The sequence below is a fragment of the Pelobates fuscus genome, chromosome 2 (genome assembly GCF_036172605.1).
Source record: "Pelobates fuscus isolate aPelFus1 chromosome 2, aPelFus1.pri, whole genome shotgun sequence".
Lineage (NCBI taxonomy): Eukaryota > Metazoa > Chordata > Amphibia > Anura > Pelobatidae > Pelobates > Pelobates fuscus.
Window position 1 is genome coordinate 344648362 of NC_086318.1, and position 19811 is coordinate 344668172.

At 38.9% G+C, this 19811-nt stretch overlaps 1 protein-coding gene across 1 annotated transcript in view; it reads left to right on the forward strand.

The window, feature by feature from the left end:
• Nucleotides 1-19811, forward strand: part of ESR1 (estrogen receptor 1) — a 228250-nt gene that overhangs the window by 144867 nt on the left and 63572 nt on the right. The window contains exon 4 of the mRNA XM_063443604.1: nucleotides 6779-7102. Coding sequence (XP_063299674.1) covers nucleotides 6779-7102 — 324 coding nt within the window. The remainder of the gene's footprint in view (nucleotides 1-6778; nucleotides 7103-19811) is intronic.

Here is a 19811-nt window from a genome sequence, read left to right on the forward strand (position 1 = left end):
GCTGTTCCAGTTGACTGCTAGGAGTACAAGCCTATTCGTATGGTTCCTATTCAATGGTCTACAGCATTCATATGCTTGGGAGAATTTAAAAGGTTTCTCGGATTCGGTGATTGTGGTGTCTGCCAGAGTGCTTGGAGTCCTCAGGAAGCACTAGGAGCATCCATTAACGGAGGTACCAAGTCGGGGTGCCAGGTGATCCGTTACAAGTAGCATCTCCAACTCACCATGTCTAGTATTTATTTGGTGATTGACAGTTCAGTTAATACTTTCTACTCAGACATGATAGACTAGCATGTTCATTACACTATATTATAAAATTGTGCTACATTGTAGAACTGCCAAGCAATGTACCATCATTAATGTATACAACTTCATATGTTTCATATATAAATATTTGATGTGAAATGAATGCCCTATTTCTCCTGAAATACATTATATATAATAAGTGTGGGTGCACTTAAAGAGCCACTCATTAGACAGCCACTAGAGGTGCTTTATGACATTAAGCGCCTATACACTTTGCATGGAGACGCTAAACTTTCCTCATAGAAATGTAATGATTCAACGCATCTCTATGAGGAGATGCTGATTGGCCAGTGTGGCGTTTGATAAATCCAATGTTTTGCTATGTGGAGACATTGTGATTGGTTGAGATCATCAATTCTGATGATGTCAGCCAATTAGGTGGATCCAGTGTCGGCGGAGCGCAGCGGCGCTGGAAATAAAGCAAGTTTTTACCTATTTAAGGCAAGACCAACTTTCTGCATGGTCACACTGAGCAGTTGCCTGGGGGCCCCACAAACATACAGCGTTGCCCATGTGCCCAGCGTTGCCCATGTGAGGAAGACAGAGAAGATAGGAGAGATCCGTTGATCCCCACTCCCGGCCCACGGAGTGCAAAGATCTCCCTCACCAGCCCAATGGCACTACTTAGTGACAGGGAGGGAGGACCTGGAGGGTGGGAGGACCCAGGGCTGCAGGAAAAGGGGGACAAGAAAGAGGCAGTTTCTTCCGCAACTCTGCTGGGCAGAGTGTTGCGGCGAGCGAACACTCAGACACATCATTCTGCTCATGGGAGGAGTGAGACAGCATGTAGCCTCACACATACACACACAGTATCCCTCACACACACACACTGCACCCCTCACATACATGCACAGCACCCCTCACACAGCACCCCTTATATACACACACACAGCACCCCTCAAATACGCACACAGCATCCCTCACACACACAGTACCCCTCACACACAAACACAGCTCCACTCACACACACACAGCACCCCTCACATACACACAGAGCACCCCTCACACACACATGTGTTCTGCAGTCTTTGTGTGTGCTCAGCAGTCTGTGTGTGTGCATTAAGCAGTCTGCGTATGCATTAAGCAGTCTGTGTGTGTACTCAGCAGTCTGTCTCTATTCAGCAGTATCTGCGTGTGCATTAAGCAGTCTGTGTGTGTGTATTCAGTCATCTGTGTGTGTGTGTATTCAGCAGTCTGTGTGTGCATTCAGCATTCCATGTTTGTATTCAGCAGTCCGTGTGTGTATTCAGCAGTCAATGTGTTTGTATTGTATGAATTAATTGCATTTGTTGGAGGTACCAATAAAAATTAGCTTAATTTTATCAATAATTTACATTTTTTCCTGTGAGTGGTTGTGTAGATCAGGCCCCAGTGCACTGCTTTGCACATGTTTGTGTTCCTTTAATATGAAAGGGTTAAATTATAGGTTGAATGAACATACAGCTCAAAGTCTACTTTTTTTTGGCAATTGCTTCTGTCCTTTAGGGGTTAATAAAATAAGCAGAAGCATGCCAATGAAAATACTAAATTAAATTGAGGAAATAACAGACAATATGGGCATAAAATGAGTGAATCAAGTTAATGAAATAAGAAAGCTAGTTCCAAAATGTATTCTTAATCTATAAACTATGACAGGCTTATCCCAACATGTTCTCTGTACAGTTTGGCAGACTTTAGACAAATATAAACTGAACGTTAAAGGGACACTCCTCTTAAAGCACTTCAGTTTTGCTGAAGTGCTTTACAGATTAACTACATGCTCCTTCCGTCTTATTTTATAAAAGTTACAATTTAAAGATAAATCAGCACTTTTCTCAATCCCCCTAGCAGCCACCCCATTGTCCTATTTTTGGGGGGCAGCTCCGTCCCGATTTTGTTCCCTGTTGTCCCACATCCAGGGAACTGTCCTGAGGCACTACAATTCAAATGCATCATTAGATGTACTTGTGCTGTGTGGTGGGCACTAAGACCATGCAGAAAGCACTTCAATAATGCTTCTTTGCATGGTTTGAGTATATGGAGCAGTTCTGGAGTCTGCTGGATATCCTGGCATGCGTTGACTCCAAGATGACAAATTCCTTCAGTGGGTGGACCCACACATTTCTAACAAGATCTGCAAGTTGCATCACTGGTGATGTCCCTCGAAGGGCTATCCACCCTATCCCATTTTGCATCCATCCCAATATTGGGCAAAAGTAATCAGTAATGATGAGTTAACAGAAGGTGCATTTAACCCTTCCAGTGTTGAAATGGGGGAAGGATGGGAGGGGATGACAATAATCTTAACACAAATGGGAACCCTCCAATAAAAAAACAACAACTTTTTGAGTGTTTCTTTAAATGTAATGAGCAGGTTATATATGTAAGGCACACAGGTAGAATGATACAAGAAGCAACGATTGAAACAAAACGTATTGTGCCCACACTGGACTCCCTATTTCCAAAGACTAACAGAGTAAAGTAAAGACTTGGATTCCAAAAGAAGGGGTAGAGAGATGCAGAAACTGGACAGTGCACACGTTGTTTTTTTCTACTTTTTTATTTCTTAAATTGAAATCTAATAAGTGCTCGTTGTGCAGAGGCATTATGTCATTATTTTATTTTATTATTATGTATAAGTTCTTGTAATATTATCCAGGTTGTATTCAAGCACGTTCAATTCAGAATTAGTTTTTTTTGTTTTTTATGAAAAGTAATATTTACAAAATAATATTGGTGACAATCAGCAGGGGTAAAATAATTTAAAGGTAAGAGAATATGACGTATTATATTCTCTATATATGTATTAATATATATATATTCATGTATATATAATTTGATTTTGCAAATACTTTCAAGCACTGTAACATTATATATATATATATATATATATATATAAGCTTTCCAAATCAGCATGGATACAATTTTATTGTAGATTCTAAGCACCTCTCATCTTAGTCTTAGTCTTATATATATGATTAATTATAGTCTTCAAATACAGAGTTTCTAAAGCACAGGCAGTCACACATAATGCGTAGAACTCTTGACACATAACTTGAGCTATAATATATTTTCTATTTTCTCCCTCTGCCATTGCGAATTTCAATATTTTATTAAAGTTGATTGTATCTTTTAACATTGTTTCTAAATATAATTTCCTCCAGCAAGGATTTTTGTAGGTAGCATGCATTTTATTTCAAGTTGGTCATCTAATAACCAAAACCCATTTAGTGAGTAATCCCCATAGTTAGAGCAATACTGTAGGCACCCAGACTACTTCATCTCAATGAAGTGGTCTAGGTGCGATGTGTCCTCTCTCTTCTATTTTAGGTGGATGTCTTTTTATTAAAACTTTTCAGCATTCTTAAACTAAAGAAATCAAATTAAAATGGGACTCACAGGTCCCGGTATTGTGTATATATATATATATATATACCTTTGACAAGACACACAGGTCTAACAAAAGTAGGAAGTTGTAAGCAACTGCATATCATGATTGACAAGATTTTATGCAGGAGAAACAATCATTATAAAAATCACGTGTATTGAATATGTATAGCATGACTTAGAGTCAATGCCGTGACCTTGATAATAAAGTTGAAAAACTTCTAGACTCGAGCATAGTGTTATTGAAAGTGGGATTAAGTAATTAATACTAGTGTGAGGGGATGGGGTGTTGAGCGGAGTAAACGGGAAGGAAAATAAAAGTGGGTGGGATGGGGGAATATATGAGTGTGGGCTTGTGTGACTTGTTCACTGGGATATCCAGAGTGGCACATTTGTATTTCTAACGCTATGGTTTTTCTTTAAAGTATATATAATAATATATAGTGAATGCAGAGTAAATTTAAAGGAACACTATAGTGTCAAGAACACAAACATGTATTCCTGACCCTATAGTGTTAAACACACCATCTAGCCGGGGGCGGAGTTCAGCAACTGAACTGAACAGACGCATGGCACATAAGGTCCTGCAATCTTGGGCCCAAATCAACCAAATTGGACTGATCAAACTGCTATTTAGGGTCATACCTGGTGCGGACGGTGACTGGCAGACAAGATGGGTCGCAAAACAAAAGAGGGGAGATCGGACAAACCGAGGCAAGGGTCAAACTTTGCAGATCTTCTGCAACAAACACGCGAGGCTACTGGGCCCAAAATGGCCGGCTATACTGAAACTTACTCTGAGCTATCAGACAACTTCTCCTCAGAGGGGGAAGAGGCTGACTTATCTCTGGCACAGAGACCAACACCAGTCACCCAGAAAACGGATAACTCACCTGTGACTTCCTCAGTCCAGAAATCGCTCCTACAGAAGACTCTCCAGACAGATGTCGCAACGCACTGGGCCGACATCCACAGCCTGACGGGTCGAATGGAAGCCTTAGAGTCTTCATCCAGTGCAGGCACGGACCAAATCACTACACCAAATCACTACACTACAGCAAGCGGTTAGAGAGCTCCAGCGACAAAATGAGGAGCACGAACGCCACTTTTCGGCCTTGGAGGACTCACACCGGGCTAAAAATCTAAAGATCCGGGGTATCCAGAAGAACATCCCAACAGCAGAGATGCCACATGTCCTGAGACACCTCTTAGTGGCCCTGTTGACTCCAAGACAAGCAAAGAATGTCCACCTGGACGCCCCAGGATCTGACAAAGCAGCAGTGACGGCAGCAACCAGGGACTGTTCGCCTTACAAATTCGAATCGATGGAGTTAACCTTCTTTGCACACTAACTGGGGGCACACTGGCCTGGCTGAGGTCACTTAGGCCATTCACTGCACTTCTGCAGAAGAAAGGACTGAGAAACAAATGGCTCCAAGCCCGAATGATCCCCCCCCCCCCCGCCTGGCACCAACTTAAATCGGCATCCACACATACTGTTGCCATATTCAGGCGTATATACAAACAGCACTGTGGCTATTTCCCTCCACACACTGTAGCCTAGCTACACACTACCCGTACCTATCTGGCCTGCACCATCCTCCCAGACATTAGTGTGATTCTGGGAAATAGCTCAACATGTACCACCCTTCCCCTTTTGATGTGCCTTATGTTCCAAAATATGTACTAGATACACCTAGCTATCACAGAGTGTACGGCCGGCCACTCTACATCTCGCGATTTTAACGCATACTAATATCGCTAGTTATCTTCAGTTAGACTGTATGATATGATATGCATGGATCTCAGCAACTAATTTTCTGCTTATACCTATCATAACAAAAAATGTGCTAGTACTTGAAGCCACGTATATATGTTCATTGATGTACCTTTGCTCGGACTGCACCAGCTGGCTATGCAGATATGATTGTTGTTAACCCATGCATGACCAAAAATAAAAAATAAAACACCCTCTAGCCTTCCTTGCCCCACTAAATGTAGTAAAATCTTACTTTTATTCCAGTCTGCTGATGCTGGCGCTGGCCCTGAACTGTCTGTTTGGCTGACATCATCAGAAGTGTTGACATGAGCCAATCAAAATGCTTTCACAAAGAAAAGCTTTGGATTGGCTGAGCTAGTTAGGGAGGCAGATCAGAGGCAGAGCCAGCACAAGCCAAACACAGTCCTTGCCAATCAGTGTCTCCTCATAGAGATGCATTGAAAGTTCAGTGTTTCCATGCAGAGGGTGGAGACACTAAATGGCAATGCAGCACAGCCCCAGGAAGCGTCTCTGGTAGCCATCTGATGAGTGGCCAGTGGAGGTGTCCCCAGGCTGTAATGTAAACACTGCCTTTTCTCTGTGTTTACTGCAAAAACCCTTAAGGAAATGATTATACTCACTAGAACAAATAGAATAAGCTGTAGTTGTTCTGGTGACTATAGTGTCCCTTGAAAACTCTTGGACCAAATTGTCAAACTGGAACATTTCTTCAAATCAGCTGTGCTTCCAGTTCAGCTATGTTTGCCTAAAATTTGAAATTCACTTTAAGTTCCTGACATTCTCACTTTGGTGAATAACTCTAAAAGAGTATTGGTAACTGTTTTGCTGTAGTTACCCACATATTTAAAAATTATATTTTTGGACATTTCTAGAAAGTGACTGATTACACCTAAAAAATTACCTGAAGGCTGAACAAAAAAATCTAAAAGTTGGGAATTTCACAAACAGAGAATGGTATTAAACAAGAATTGAAAATGGAAGGAGTTAGAGATGTAAAGGAAAATGTAGGGTTGAAACAGAATACAGGAAACATATAGCAAAGCAAAGAGAAAGTTACAAGATAATTCAATATGTGATGTAATTGCCTTATCAGAGGCAATAATTACCAAATATCCACTTTATATTTTGTATGCAAGCCACTGGATCCATTGAATTATCATAAATTTAATGTATAGTGTATGGTGCACTTTATACACAGTGTTAAACTTAAAGGGTTAATAGCACTAGGATTGCCAGTTATTTTGTTGTCCAAGTTTTTATTCATTGTGGATATTACTTAATTATAATTTATCTTGCTAAATTAGAATTATTTTTTTCTTCTTCTAGGTATCAGAAAAGATCGTCGGGGAGGTCGTTTGATGAAGAGCAAACGACAAAAAGAAGAGGAGCAGAAAACTGAAGTGGACACAACCGAGATTAGAACAGCTTCAATTTGGGTTAACCCCACTGTTAAAAGCATGAAGCTAAACCCAGTGTTGTCAATGACTGCAGAGCAGCTAATCAGTGCCTTAATGGAGGCTGAACCACCAATCGTATATTCTGAGCATGACTCAAGCAAACCACTATGTGAAGCTTCCATGATGACCTTGCTTACAAACCTTGCTGATAAGGAGCTGGTACACATGATAAACTGGGCAAAGAAAGTGCCAGGTAGGAAATGATTCAATCTTCCAACAGTTAATAAAAGATAACATGTTTTTAAAAAAGATTGAATTTATGTAGGTTTTTCCACTTTTTTGTGACATTACTAGAAATTGCTTCAAATTAGGGTTTTCATCCTTCTTTTTGCTCAACAGTATGAACAGATGTGTGAAAGGCCAAACTCGATGGTTGCACTCTGCAAGTAAAAAATAAAATATACATTATTTAGTAGATGTACCCACAAGGAAAACATGTATGTAATTATGCATTTTTTTCATTGGGGTTAATCTAAAATTAGCTTTCAAAAGCTGCTGATCTGCTGTATGCAGTCTGTGCCCTCTTCTTCCAACCTAGACCAGATTTTCTGTGTTTGTTCAATGACAGACTTCCCAATGAAGCTCACTGAAAAATCTTTGCAAGGCAGATGTCTTGGGCAATTGCCTGTATCGTAAACCAGGAAGTAATAGGACCAGTTTCAAGGTAACAAAGTTAGTTTATAAAAGTGCCTATTTCTATAAAAATTTGCACTTTTTTTTTAATTAAAAAGGAGGACACACTGTTTGCATCTAAATCACTTCAGCAAGCTAAGGTGCATTATGTGTTTGGTTTGTCCATTTAATTCATTTTTCAACTTAGAATGCAATATTTCTATGTCCTGAATGATTATTGTTAATGTTATGTAATGTTAGTAATAGTGAATGCATTTGAAAACTTTAAAGGAAAACTTTAGGCTAGGAATACAAAATTGTGCCTTCCTCGCACACCCACTCCCCCCACTGCGCAGAAAGGGTAAAATACACTATTAACACTTACCTGAATAAAGCGCTGATGTCCCTCGGTGCTGGTTAAAGCTCCACCTTCGTTCCTTCTCCCCCGACGTCTGTTCATGTCAGGGACCTAATGGGTATGCGCAGCAAACGCCTCAATCGCAATAGGACAACCTTGGTTTTAGCTGACAATGGACATCCTCGTGCATAGCTAAAGGACGTCCAGCATCAGTTAGGTGACCAAAAGTCGCCTAACCACCTGAAGCGCCTCTAGAGGTGGAGTTAACCCTGAAAGCAATTTTTTGCAGTTTCTCAGTAGCTCCAATAATTACCATTGCAGGGTTAAACTGACAGAGACAGTGCACCCAGACTACTTCAATGAACTAAAGTAGTCTGGGCTCCTATAGTGTCCCTTTAAGCTAAAGTGGTGTAAAACCCCAAACTCATTTGGCATGATTCCTATCTCTGCTATTTTAGTCTTACATTAGAAAGTTGGTTGTGCAGTAAACATAATTTATAGACTCCTTTGGATATTTTGAAATGCATCCATTGTGAGTTTAAAGGTGTTGTATTAGTTCACATTTAGAAAAAAATCATCCCATCTTTGTTAATACACATATTAATTATTTTCTTTTTTTATAGATTTTTTTTTTGGGGGGGGGGACATATTAGTTATGTTTATGTAAAAATAAACGTGTAGTTTTATTTGTTAAAGAGAGCAATACTTCACATTTAAATATTGGGGAATATTCATCAAAGTATTCTTTATTATATTCTTTATTATTTATTATATTGGGGAATATTCATCAAAGTATCTTTTCTTTTTGGTCTCTAGTCTATTTTTATCATATTTTTTTGTGTTGTGTATATTGTCTAAAAAGAGTTAATGCAGATTAAAGAACAACGCACTCATAAAAATACATTTTTACATTTTATAAGGCTTTTTAAATTTTAAATCATTTTAAACCACCTATTTTAAACCACCTATCTCAGTAAACAAACATGGGGATTAATTTCCCCCAAATGGCTATATTGAGTTGAGCCCACTGCTACTTCACAGTACCACAATGTCGGTGGGTCCTACACTAATTCAAATGTGGGAGACACATTAATAGTGCTAGTGCTAAAAATACAAAAGTGTGTTTTAGTAATCTATTGTAACAGCATTGTGAATATATATATAATGCAAAATTAATGTGTGTGACCAGTGGTGTATCTTGGTTTTGTGCTGCCCTAGGCAGGACAAAACTCAGACCCCCCCCCCCCCGCCCCGCCTTCTAAATACACACACATTCACTGACAGATACGCATACACTAGCTAACAGACACACACAGTCGGACACACACACACACTAACAAACACACACAGTCGGACACACACTAACAAACACACACAGTCGGACACACACACACACTAACAGACACACACAGTGAGACACACACACTAACAAACACACACAGTCGGACACACACACACTAACAAACACACACAGTCAGACACACACACGCTAACAAACACACACAGTCGGACACACACTAACAAACACACACAGTCTGACACACACACTAACAGACACACACAGTGAGACACACACACTAACAAACACACACAGTCGGACACACACACTAACAGACACACACACTAACAAACACACACAGTCGGACACACACTAACAAACACACACACACTAACAGACACACACAGTGAGACACACACACTAACAAACACACACAGTCGGACACACACTAACAAACACACACACACTAACAGACACACACAGTGAGACACACACACTAACAAACACACACAGTCGGACACACACACACTAACAGACACAGACAGTCGGACACACACACACTAACAGACACACACAGTGAGACACACACACTAACATTCACACTGTCGGACACACAGTCAGACACACACAGTCAGACACACACACTAACAGACACACACACACACACACTAACAGACACACACACACACACACACACACACACACACTAACAGACACACACACTATCAGACACACACAGTCAGAGACACACACACTCACATTAACACATTTTTTTTTTTATTTACCCCCCCCCCCCGCCTCCTTACCTTTGGGAATGCTGGGGGGTGGGGGGGTTCTCCCATTCCCTGGTGGTCCAGTGGCTGCAGGGCAGCACTGGCGGGCAGGCTGGGCGGCCGGCGAGGGAGCTCTTCCCCTGAGCTCTCTGCTCAGCTCCCTCGCGCGCCGCCCGCAGAGTGAGGCTGGGAGGCGGAGCCGGAATATGACCTCATATTCCAGCTCCCAGTCTCACTCTGCGGGCGGCGCGCGAGGGAGCTGAGCAGAGAGCTCAGGGGAAGAGCTCCCTCGCCGGCCGCCCAGCAACCAGCAACCAGCCCAGCATGTCTGTTAGCCGCAAGGCTAACAAGACATTTGCCTTGGGCATTTGGGGGCGGCGTTTTTTGCCGCCCCCTGGAAAATGCCGCCCAAGGCAAATGCCTTGTTTGCCTCGCGGCTAATACGCCCCTGTGTGTGACGAACTGAACCTCGTCACAGGCTCTTGGCGGTGCCAGCTTGCCAGGCTCCTGCCTCATGACTATGGGCCCTGCAATATACCTTGCCCAATGCACTTTAAAAGGCTTTGTTCATATGATTTATGTACTTTTGTACTCCAGAAAGAGAGACCAACCGTTAGCCTTGATTTCCTGGAACTGTTTTGGGCATAGGACCATGTGCACGGTTGGTCAAAATTATGACTTCCATGGATATCCCAAAACCCTGAACCGATCTGGGGGATTTTTGGATATGTTGGTCCCCTAGATCGGGGCTATAAGGGGATATGACTTTTGTGGGGTTTCCATGTGTTTTGGGGGTACTTTTGGGTTATTGTAAATATATGTTTTTGTGCCTGGAGATAATTGAGTTTAGTACAGTTCCTGACTCAATTATCTCTCAGGCACAGGGGAGGGATTATCTTGTTTTGTGTGGGAGTGTCCTGGACCTGAGAGCCAATGTAATTACAGTGTGTACTTTGTCACAGTCCTCTCTCAGGTGCCGTGGGGAATGCCCCTGGAATATGTTATGGAAAACCCCTTGCATGGGGACTTGCATATAAGGCCAGTTGTGGCTGCCATTAAACAGTTCCTCTTCACCCTCAACATAGAACCTCGTCTCATGTGTGGAGAGAACAGCTATATTCACTCTGGGGATTGCTATTCTCATTGTACTCCCTTTGATTATAATCACTAGCTCTAGTAAAAGCTATCCTGCTTTACTCTCTGGATTGGGAGAGGTCTACCCACTGGAAGCTGGATTCTGGTCTTGGATCCAGGGTGGGTGGAGGACAGCGAGACCCCAACCAAGCTGTAACACTGTCTGCGGTGTTTATGGTGGTTATGGTGGAGTGCTTGGAGGACTCGGTGAGCAATAAGAAGCATCGATTGATGAAGTCGGGGTGCCAGGCGGTCCGTCATTGAATTTAAACACAATTCAAAAAAATGCAGTGTCAAAAGAGAGCAATATTTCACATTTAAATATTGGGGAACATTCATCAAAGTATTCTGAAAAGTATCTTTTATTTTTGGTTCATATTTATTGATGTGTTGTCTCTTCTCTGCCTAAATACCAGAATTTTTTAGCCTACCAAATTTAGAGTTGCAAGGTAAAGTGAGTGATACAATCCATTGTATTGCCAAAACTAGCTAGGATAAAGAGAAGCAACAGATGAAAAAGACAGCCATATTTAATATCTCTCCATCCTTGTCTCTATCTGTTCAACTCAATCAGGATTATTTACTAAAGTGAGATTTCAAAGTAAATTTCAAATTTAAATTAACACTATAGTCACCTTAATTACTTTAGCTAAATAAAGCAGTTTTAGTGTATAGATCATTCCCCTGCAATTTCACTGCTCAATTCACTGTCATTTAGGAATTAAATCATGTTGTTTCTGTTTATGCAGCCCTAGCCACACCTCCCCTGGCTATGATTGACAGAGCCTGCATGGAAAAAAAACTGGTTTCACTTTCAAACAGATGTAATTTACCTTAAATAATTGGATCTCAATCTCTAAATTTAACTTTAATCACGTACAGGAGGCTCTTGCAGGGTCTAGCAAGCTATTAACATAGCAGGGGATAAGAAAATCTTAATTAAACAGAACTTGCAATAAAGAAAGCCTAAATAGGGCTCTCTTTACAGGAAGTGTTTATGGAAGGCTGTGCAAGTCACATGCAGGGAGGTGTGACTAGGGTTCATAAACAAAGGGATTTAACTCCTCAATGGCAGAGGATTGAGCAGTGAGGCTGCAGGGGCATGTTCTATACACCAAAACTGCTTCATTAAGCTAAAGTTGTTCAGGTGACTATAGTGTCCCTTTAAGGCCAACATAGCTGAACTGAAAGCATAGCTGACTTACAGAATGTTTCTAGCTCAGCTATTTTGACCTTAAATTTGAAATTCCCTTTCACTTTCACTTTGAATTCACGCTTTCTTAACTTTCTAGTTGATTTTGCGTTCACCACAAAATGTATTTTACCCTAGGGTCCTTTCTTCTAAAGTTGTCGTCATCAAACGTTGAAATCCAAATTAAAGTTAATTTTACTTTTATTGTAGTTGCATCAGACAGTTTCACTCAAATTCTCCAAATAGTTCTTGTTTTACCTCTTTTGGATTGTTTGCGCTAGTGCAGGTTATTTATTAACTTTTAGCCGTTACATTGCCATGGACTTTGGTAGTCTTATTTTTATTATTATTTTGAGAATGTAGCAGCTTTCTGCTATCAACTTATGCAATGGAATCATAATTCATTATTTGGAATTAAAAGAAAATTCTAATTAATATTCCAGACTAAGCAAATTCACTCATAGCCAAAGCCAAAAAGTAAATCATGAGCACGATTTCAAATAAATATTTTATCACAGAATGTAGATTTCAGAACACATTATTTATCAACTTATTAATTCTTATTGAATCCTGTTGACATCATCATCAATTATTTTCTTAGCAATTTAGAAGATATTACACAAATCCATTCGATCTTATCTTTTTGCACTTCTGGAAATGTGCAGAGTGTACGCTAGCCAACAATTCAGCTGACATTGTAAAACTGAAGATATAACGACGAATCGACAGCACTGTCCACATCAGTCCGGCTGAAATGTCAAGTTTTTACTATTTTTGACAATCCTGCATTCCCTGTCATGTCACAAGCTAGAATGTTTCCTGACTTTGAGGAATTAGCTAATAATATTTTCCCGTGATGCTCACTAGTTTTGAACTTTGATTTAGTTAAAACTTGTTAAAATGCTTTTCAGTTATTTTTCAAGAACATCATGAATATTTTACAAAAATTCCAAGTAATGGATCATTCAGTAATATGAACAGTGTACTTAAAGGGACACTGTAGTCACCAGAACAACTACAGCTTATTGAATTTGTTCTGCTGAGTAGAATCATTTTCTTTTCAGAGAAAATGCAGTGTTTACATTACAGCCTAGTGATAACTTCACTGGCAACTCCTTGTTAGAGATCCTTCCTGGGTCATGGCTGCCTAAAATGCATCCAAACATTCAGAATCTCCAGACACTGAACTTTCCTCATAAAGATTCTTTGATTCAATTCATCTCTATGAGGAAATGCTGATTGGCCAGGACTGTGTCTGAATTGTGCTGGCTTTGCCCCAATCTGCCTTGTCAGTCTCAGCCAATCCTATGGGGAAGCATTGTGATTGGATCAGGCCACCATTTCTGCTGATGTCAGAGGTCAGAGGAAGTTCACAGGCAGAGGCAGCAGTTTCAGACTTGAATACAAGTAATATTTTACTATCTTTAGGGAGGCCAAGGGGGCTAGATAGTGGTTTTAACAATATAGGGTCAGTAATACATGTTTGTGTTCCTGACTCTACAGTGCTCCTTTATTGTGGTAACACGTTAAAGGGATTCTGTGTATACAAACTAGAAACACTAATAGTAAGTGCATTTTTGGTTTACACCTTCTTTGTCTATACACCCAAATTATATGATAACATTGTCTGTGTTCAGATACATTATAAGTTGTGTGTTGCTCTATATGTCACTTGGGCCAATAGCATTTGTCCATGCAACTAACAAATCCAGAAATAACCTGGTTGATATATCTATACATATGCTCATTGTCTTGTTATCACAATATTTTTTACAATAGGCTAACATTAAATCATTTCTAAGGTAGAGCTAAACTAACATATATTTTTTTAATATTAAGTATTATAAAATAAATTCTTTATAAAAAATTAAAAAGTAATAAGATATTAAGCACAGCTTGTGATGAAATGCATCCTCCTGTGAATTCAGTTGAAACCATATGTCATGCAGCCTCGAAAGCTTTCATTGAAAATAAATCCTCTTCTTACAGAAGTCCTAAACCCAAAACATCACATCTGATCATTGCAGAACAAGATGCTTAGCAACCCCTTTTAGAGCATGACAGCCCAGGTTATTTAAGTGTCATATTCAAAAGTGCGTTCCAAAGACGGTCTTCACTAGCGCGAAATGTTCTGCACAAAATTGCAGCTTGAAATTCAAGAAGTTCTTAAGTCCTCCTTAAGTTCAAGTAAAAGCATTCTGTGTAGTTAATAATTAGTGGTCATCTTTTATCTTCTCTGCGTTTACCCAGTTTCAGGCTCATTGATGGCACAGGTTAGTTGGCTTAAGGACATTATTCTGTTAAGGGTGACTTTAGTACTATGTGGTTGCTCCTGGTGAGAGTTAAGCCATCCAGCTAATCAAACAATATAACTCCTATTAAAAAAATGGTATATGTGTATGTTAAATGTAAAAAGGTTACATGTCAAGGAAGAAGCCATGAGAATGCATTGTATTTTATAATTTAATAGTCTTTAAGTCAAAACATATTTAGATTTTGTTTACTTAAATTTAAGCACTAAATGCATATTCTATAAAAAATAAAATTTAAAAAAAATTGGAAAATATTCAAAATGGACAGTTTATGTCCATGTCTCTGCTGGGAATACACTGACATGTGATCTTTGTAAGCTACAGCAGATGGGAAAACAAGTCCAAATTTTGAGTTGAATTTCAGTTCTTGCATTTCTCCCCCAGTCTAACATCTTATGGTTTTCCAGATTGTAACTCTCCCACATGCAGTGATATTACATTGGCTGAAGGAAATAGCAGTAATTAATTGAAATACTTCTTCTTTGATGTGGCATCATCTATGATTTCATGAAATTCTTCCACTCAGCTTTTACTCAACGAAGCTATGTATAGAAAGTAAGGCGGGAACGCTAACAATTCATCTTTTTAATTAGTCGCAGGGGAATTGTGCTAATGTTTTAATTGATGTTGATAGTTCAACATCTCATTACCTTCCCTTTTCCATCTCTACTGGAAATAATCTCCGGCTGCCTTTAAATAAAAAAGTAATCAACGCATGCAATAATTTGCAAATAAATAAATTACATCTTCTAAAAATGATTTTGCATGTCTTGCGATCAAAAATAATAATTAGTTTTGGAATGAGAGCCAGCTGAAGATTTACAATTTCTGCAGGTGCCTTTTCAGAGATTCATCTTATAATCTTAATGGCTAAACGTAATGACCAAACCTTGAACTTCTTGGGCTTGTGCTTTAGTCTTCGGTTCTGCACATAATGTTCTGGAAAATGTCTATTTGTAGACACGAAGCTGTGTTCGTTTTCAAGTTAATTTTTTTTTTTCATTTCCTCCAATGTTAGAACACAAACTGCTGTTTAAATGCAATAGTAGTCCAAATGACATTGAGTTCAATTATGAAGGCTGCACATAAAAAAAAGAAAAATGTAAGAATTTTTTTTTTCATTGTTACAGTCTAATTTATGTTTTGTTTTTTTTTATAAACCCCCAAATTTGTTAAAACCCTTTGTATTTTGAATTCCCTAATTTTTTTTAAAAAAGATTTGAAGTAAATGCAATTATTTGTTTGCTTTTTCATGAAAATAAGTATACAATTTCACTTTATAGAATTATTATGTAGTTCATGTTTTTGTTCTCATTTATTAGCTAAAATGAATATATTTTCAATGTAGAATATATGTATGCCACTTGTGAAGTCTGCAGTAGTATTATGTGATTTCTCATGGCTAGCTAATTATTTGTGATGGGTCTTTTTTAAAGGAGAAATATTCTGTCTGGATAATAAATCATGAAAATGTCAGAGAGTAACTCGTTTTTGTAAGCTGCATACAAGTGTTCTACATGGAATTTAAGATCTCCCAAAGGTGGCCATGGATCTGTCTTTTTGGTTGCACCCTGAACTGCTGTCAGTGTCTTAGAGAGGCAGACAGCATTCACATGGGTTGATCAGTGAGTGGACTGATATCTGAAGTGAGTGCTGCCTGGATATGGATCTTTTAGTCAGTTATAACTAGGTATAGTCTTAGGTTTGTTAACTGCTACTGCACTATTCAACATTGGCTTGTATAAACATATGAATTTGCTCGGGAGTAAAGTTGCATGTGATTCACATGACTAAAGAAGCCTTTGTGTCAAGCATTTGCTTAATTGTGTCTTTATTTTATTTTGGAATATCCATTCTAAGGGAACTTCAAATAGACATCATCTTAAAGGGTTACTCCAACCACCATGACCACTTTTGCTTTTTGAAGTGGTCATGGTGCTAGCAATCTGTTTTTCTTGACCACTGTATCCAAAAGACCTCATTTATTAGGTGGACACTCTAAAACCATAACAATCAATTCTCATTCCAAGGGTTATGGTGCAAAGAGGTCACTTATCCCTTTAGTTGATTGCTTATACCTACAAAGATTTGCTAAATCAAGAGCGAGACACATCTGTGCATTCACAATCCCAACATACACGGCCATGAATTTTGAACTGGTTTCAATTTGATTATTTAAAAATATTTCACACAAAATGATCTGAATCATTTTATGGCTGACTAGTTAGGCAGTTCAGTGTAGTATGTATATTTCTATCTACGCCGCTAGAATCCTAGTAAAAATATGCATAATTTTGCCATTATCTCTTTGTAAATCTGTAAATTCCTAAAAGTTAACATTTGAAGGAACAAGTAGTCTATGATTCATTGAAAATGAACAGATCCACAGAGCTATCTGTTCAAATTAATGCAACCATGCGTTTGTCTTCCAGAATCAGGATCTAAATGTCACATTTAATACGATTTATAATGTTCTTTCTTTATCAGGTTCTCCAGCTCACTATTGTCAATTCCAACATATGAAAAAAAAATATATTATCAGAAATGTTCAGAATCTAGCAACACAATGAAATCATTTTATTACAAGGTACTATGGTTACATTTTATAATTATACTCAGGGCCACCAACATGGGACTGCAGGTCCACATGGGTGTCAGTATGAGAGAAATATGTGAGAATGTGATCTCAGATCATTTCCTGCCAGTGCTCAGAAAAGGAAGCTGGGAGGGATAATTAGAGCCAAGAGCCTTTTAACAATTTGATCCCCATTGGACCCCAGGAAAGAATCCGCTGTGCTGCAATATAATGGGCAAAAAGAAATGAGGTGGAAACAACGTACATTTCAATATGTATGTGTCCGCCAATGTGTGAGTAGCAGTGTGTGTGTGCTACAACAACAAAGACAACAGATCCAGTACATGCATAGTCCCACTATACAGATTTCCTTGTAATAACATTTCAATGTAAAATTGCATTATTCTAAAGTTTTTAAATATGCAATATTTGTATAACGTACTAAATAAGGCTTACTTAATCACAGAAATTTCAAGTCAATTGGAGAGGAAATGGGGGAAACAGAATAGAGGTAAGCAATATACGGAAAGGATAGACATGTGAAAATATGATAGAAAAAAAAAGTATGATAGAAATAAAAACAGAAACAATATGGAGAGAAATTCAGGAGTAAAAAAAGCATGAAATAGGGAGCATAGCAGTTTGGGACTTGTATTAAGCGGAGACGAAACTGACTGGCAGCAAAATGGAATAGGATGACACTATGGGAAAGTGTAGAACTTTAAAGTCATAGTAATTTCCATAATATCTGATACTGATCCTTTTGCTGCTTCTTCAGATAACACGTCAGAGTACATAGAAACATAGAATGTGACGGCAGATAAGAACCATTCGGCCCATCTAGTCTGCCCAATTTTCTAAATACTTTCATTAGTCCCTGGCCTTACCTTATAGTTAGGATAGCCTTATGCCTATCCCACCCATGCTTAAACTCCTTCACTTTGTTAACCTCTACCACATCAGCTTGAAGGCTATTCCATGCGTCCACTACCTTCTCTGTAAAGTAATACTTCCTGAAATTATTTTTAAACCTTTGCCCCTCTAATTTAAGACTCTGTCCCTTTTGTTGTGGTAGTTTTTCTTTTGTTAAATATAGTCTCCCCTTCCTAGGGGTTCTCGTATACCCCCCTTTATTAGTGATTGAGGTCATTTTACAGCTCTTTAGACATTGTTTCAATTATCTACAAGGACTTTATACACTCTATTCTCTCCATACCATTTCCTATTAGTCTCCTATCATCTTGGTACCAGACATAATAACACAACCTTCCATTATAATCATCACATCCAACGAGAATCATCATTTAGTTGTTAACCCTTAGAATTCATGTTACAACTTACCTGGATCATTGGCATGTGTAGGTCCTCCTATTCTGGGGCGATCCATTCGTTTTCAATATTACAATTATGACATTGAGTTTCCCATTAATCTCCTACTTACCTTCTTGGTACTAGATATAATAGCATGACCTGTAATCATAACCCTTACATCATATGAGAATCATCATTTAGTTGTTAATCCCTTAGAATTCCTGTTGCAATTTACCTGGATCATTGGTATGTGTAGGACCTCTTATTCTTGAGCGAGCCATTCCTTTTTGTTTGGCTCTACCTTGTAGATAGGTATACTTACATACTTTATTCATAGTTTCACAAAGTAATAGACTTTTACCTATTTTTTTGTGGTTAGAGATCTCTTGTCATTCATTCACATCACTCCTCACCAGTTTCCTATTTACCAGCTTGGTACTAGGCATAATAGCATTGCCTTGCAAGAATAATCCTTATGTTTATGAGATTCAACAGTTAGCTCATAATCCCCTAGTACTCCTATGTCTGATATCATAGGAGACACACCACCTACCTGTGAAGGTGTATCTTTGGTAGTTAGCAGACTCCCTGATCCCCCTCCACTCTGGATTGGTTAATTGAGTATGGAGGAGGGTTCCAATTCCCTTTTTAAATCCCACATTTCCCATCAGTCAGTGTTTTTCCTTGAAAGAAGGTGCATCTTACACAGAAACGGACATCGGGCTAACTTGCTTTTCTATTTTTTCTTTTCACTTTCACTTTGCACTATGCACATTTGATTTTGTAGATAATTGTATATAATAAATTATTAGTGTCAGTTGGGTAGCTGCTCTGTAAGGGCATGGTTCGTTGGTATTGGTAAGTTGCTGACTTAGCACAGCAACTGAGTTATTATGCTCTATTGCAGGTATTCATTTTCTGTCCTGTGCTGGTAGTAGGCTGTTGTTTTCTGTAGAACAGCCGAGGTATTGGCTATATGTCACTATTTATACTCTCCTTTGGGTCAGAGTAGTCTTCTATTTACCTTGTAACAAGGGTATACAAGTGGAGATACATACAGCACTAGTACCTTGTTACCTTTGGCCATATGATTATGTCCTGCAATATTAGAACCAGTTTCCACCATTACTGCTGTTCAGTGAGATTCCTTCCCCCTTATCTGTTATCTCTTATTTTGTCTATTTCACTTAGTGTATCTGAGGAACAACTCATTAAAACCTGATTAGGTAAACTTTTACTGATTTTAGTCTAAGCCCTCCCTTAGCTACACCCGTAAATTATTTTATACTTTATTTTATGCTGTAAACAACATTTACCAGTTTTTGGAACCTAGTCTTCCACCATTTTGTAGTTGTC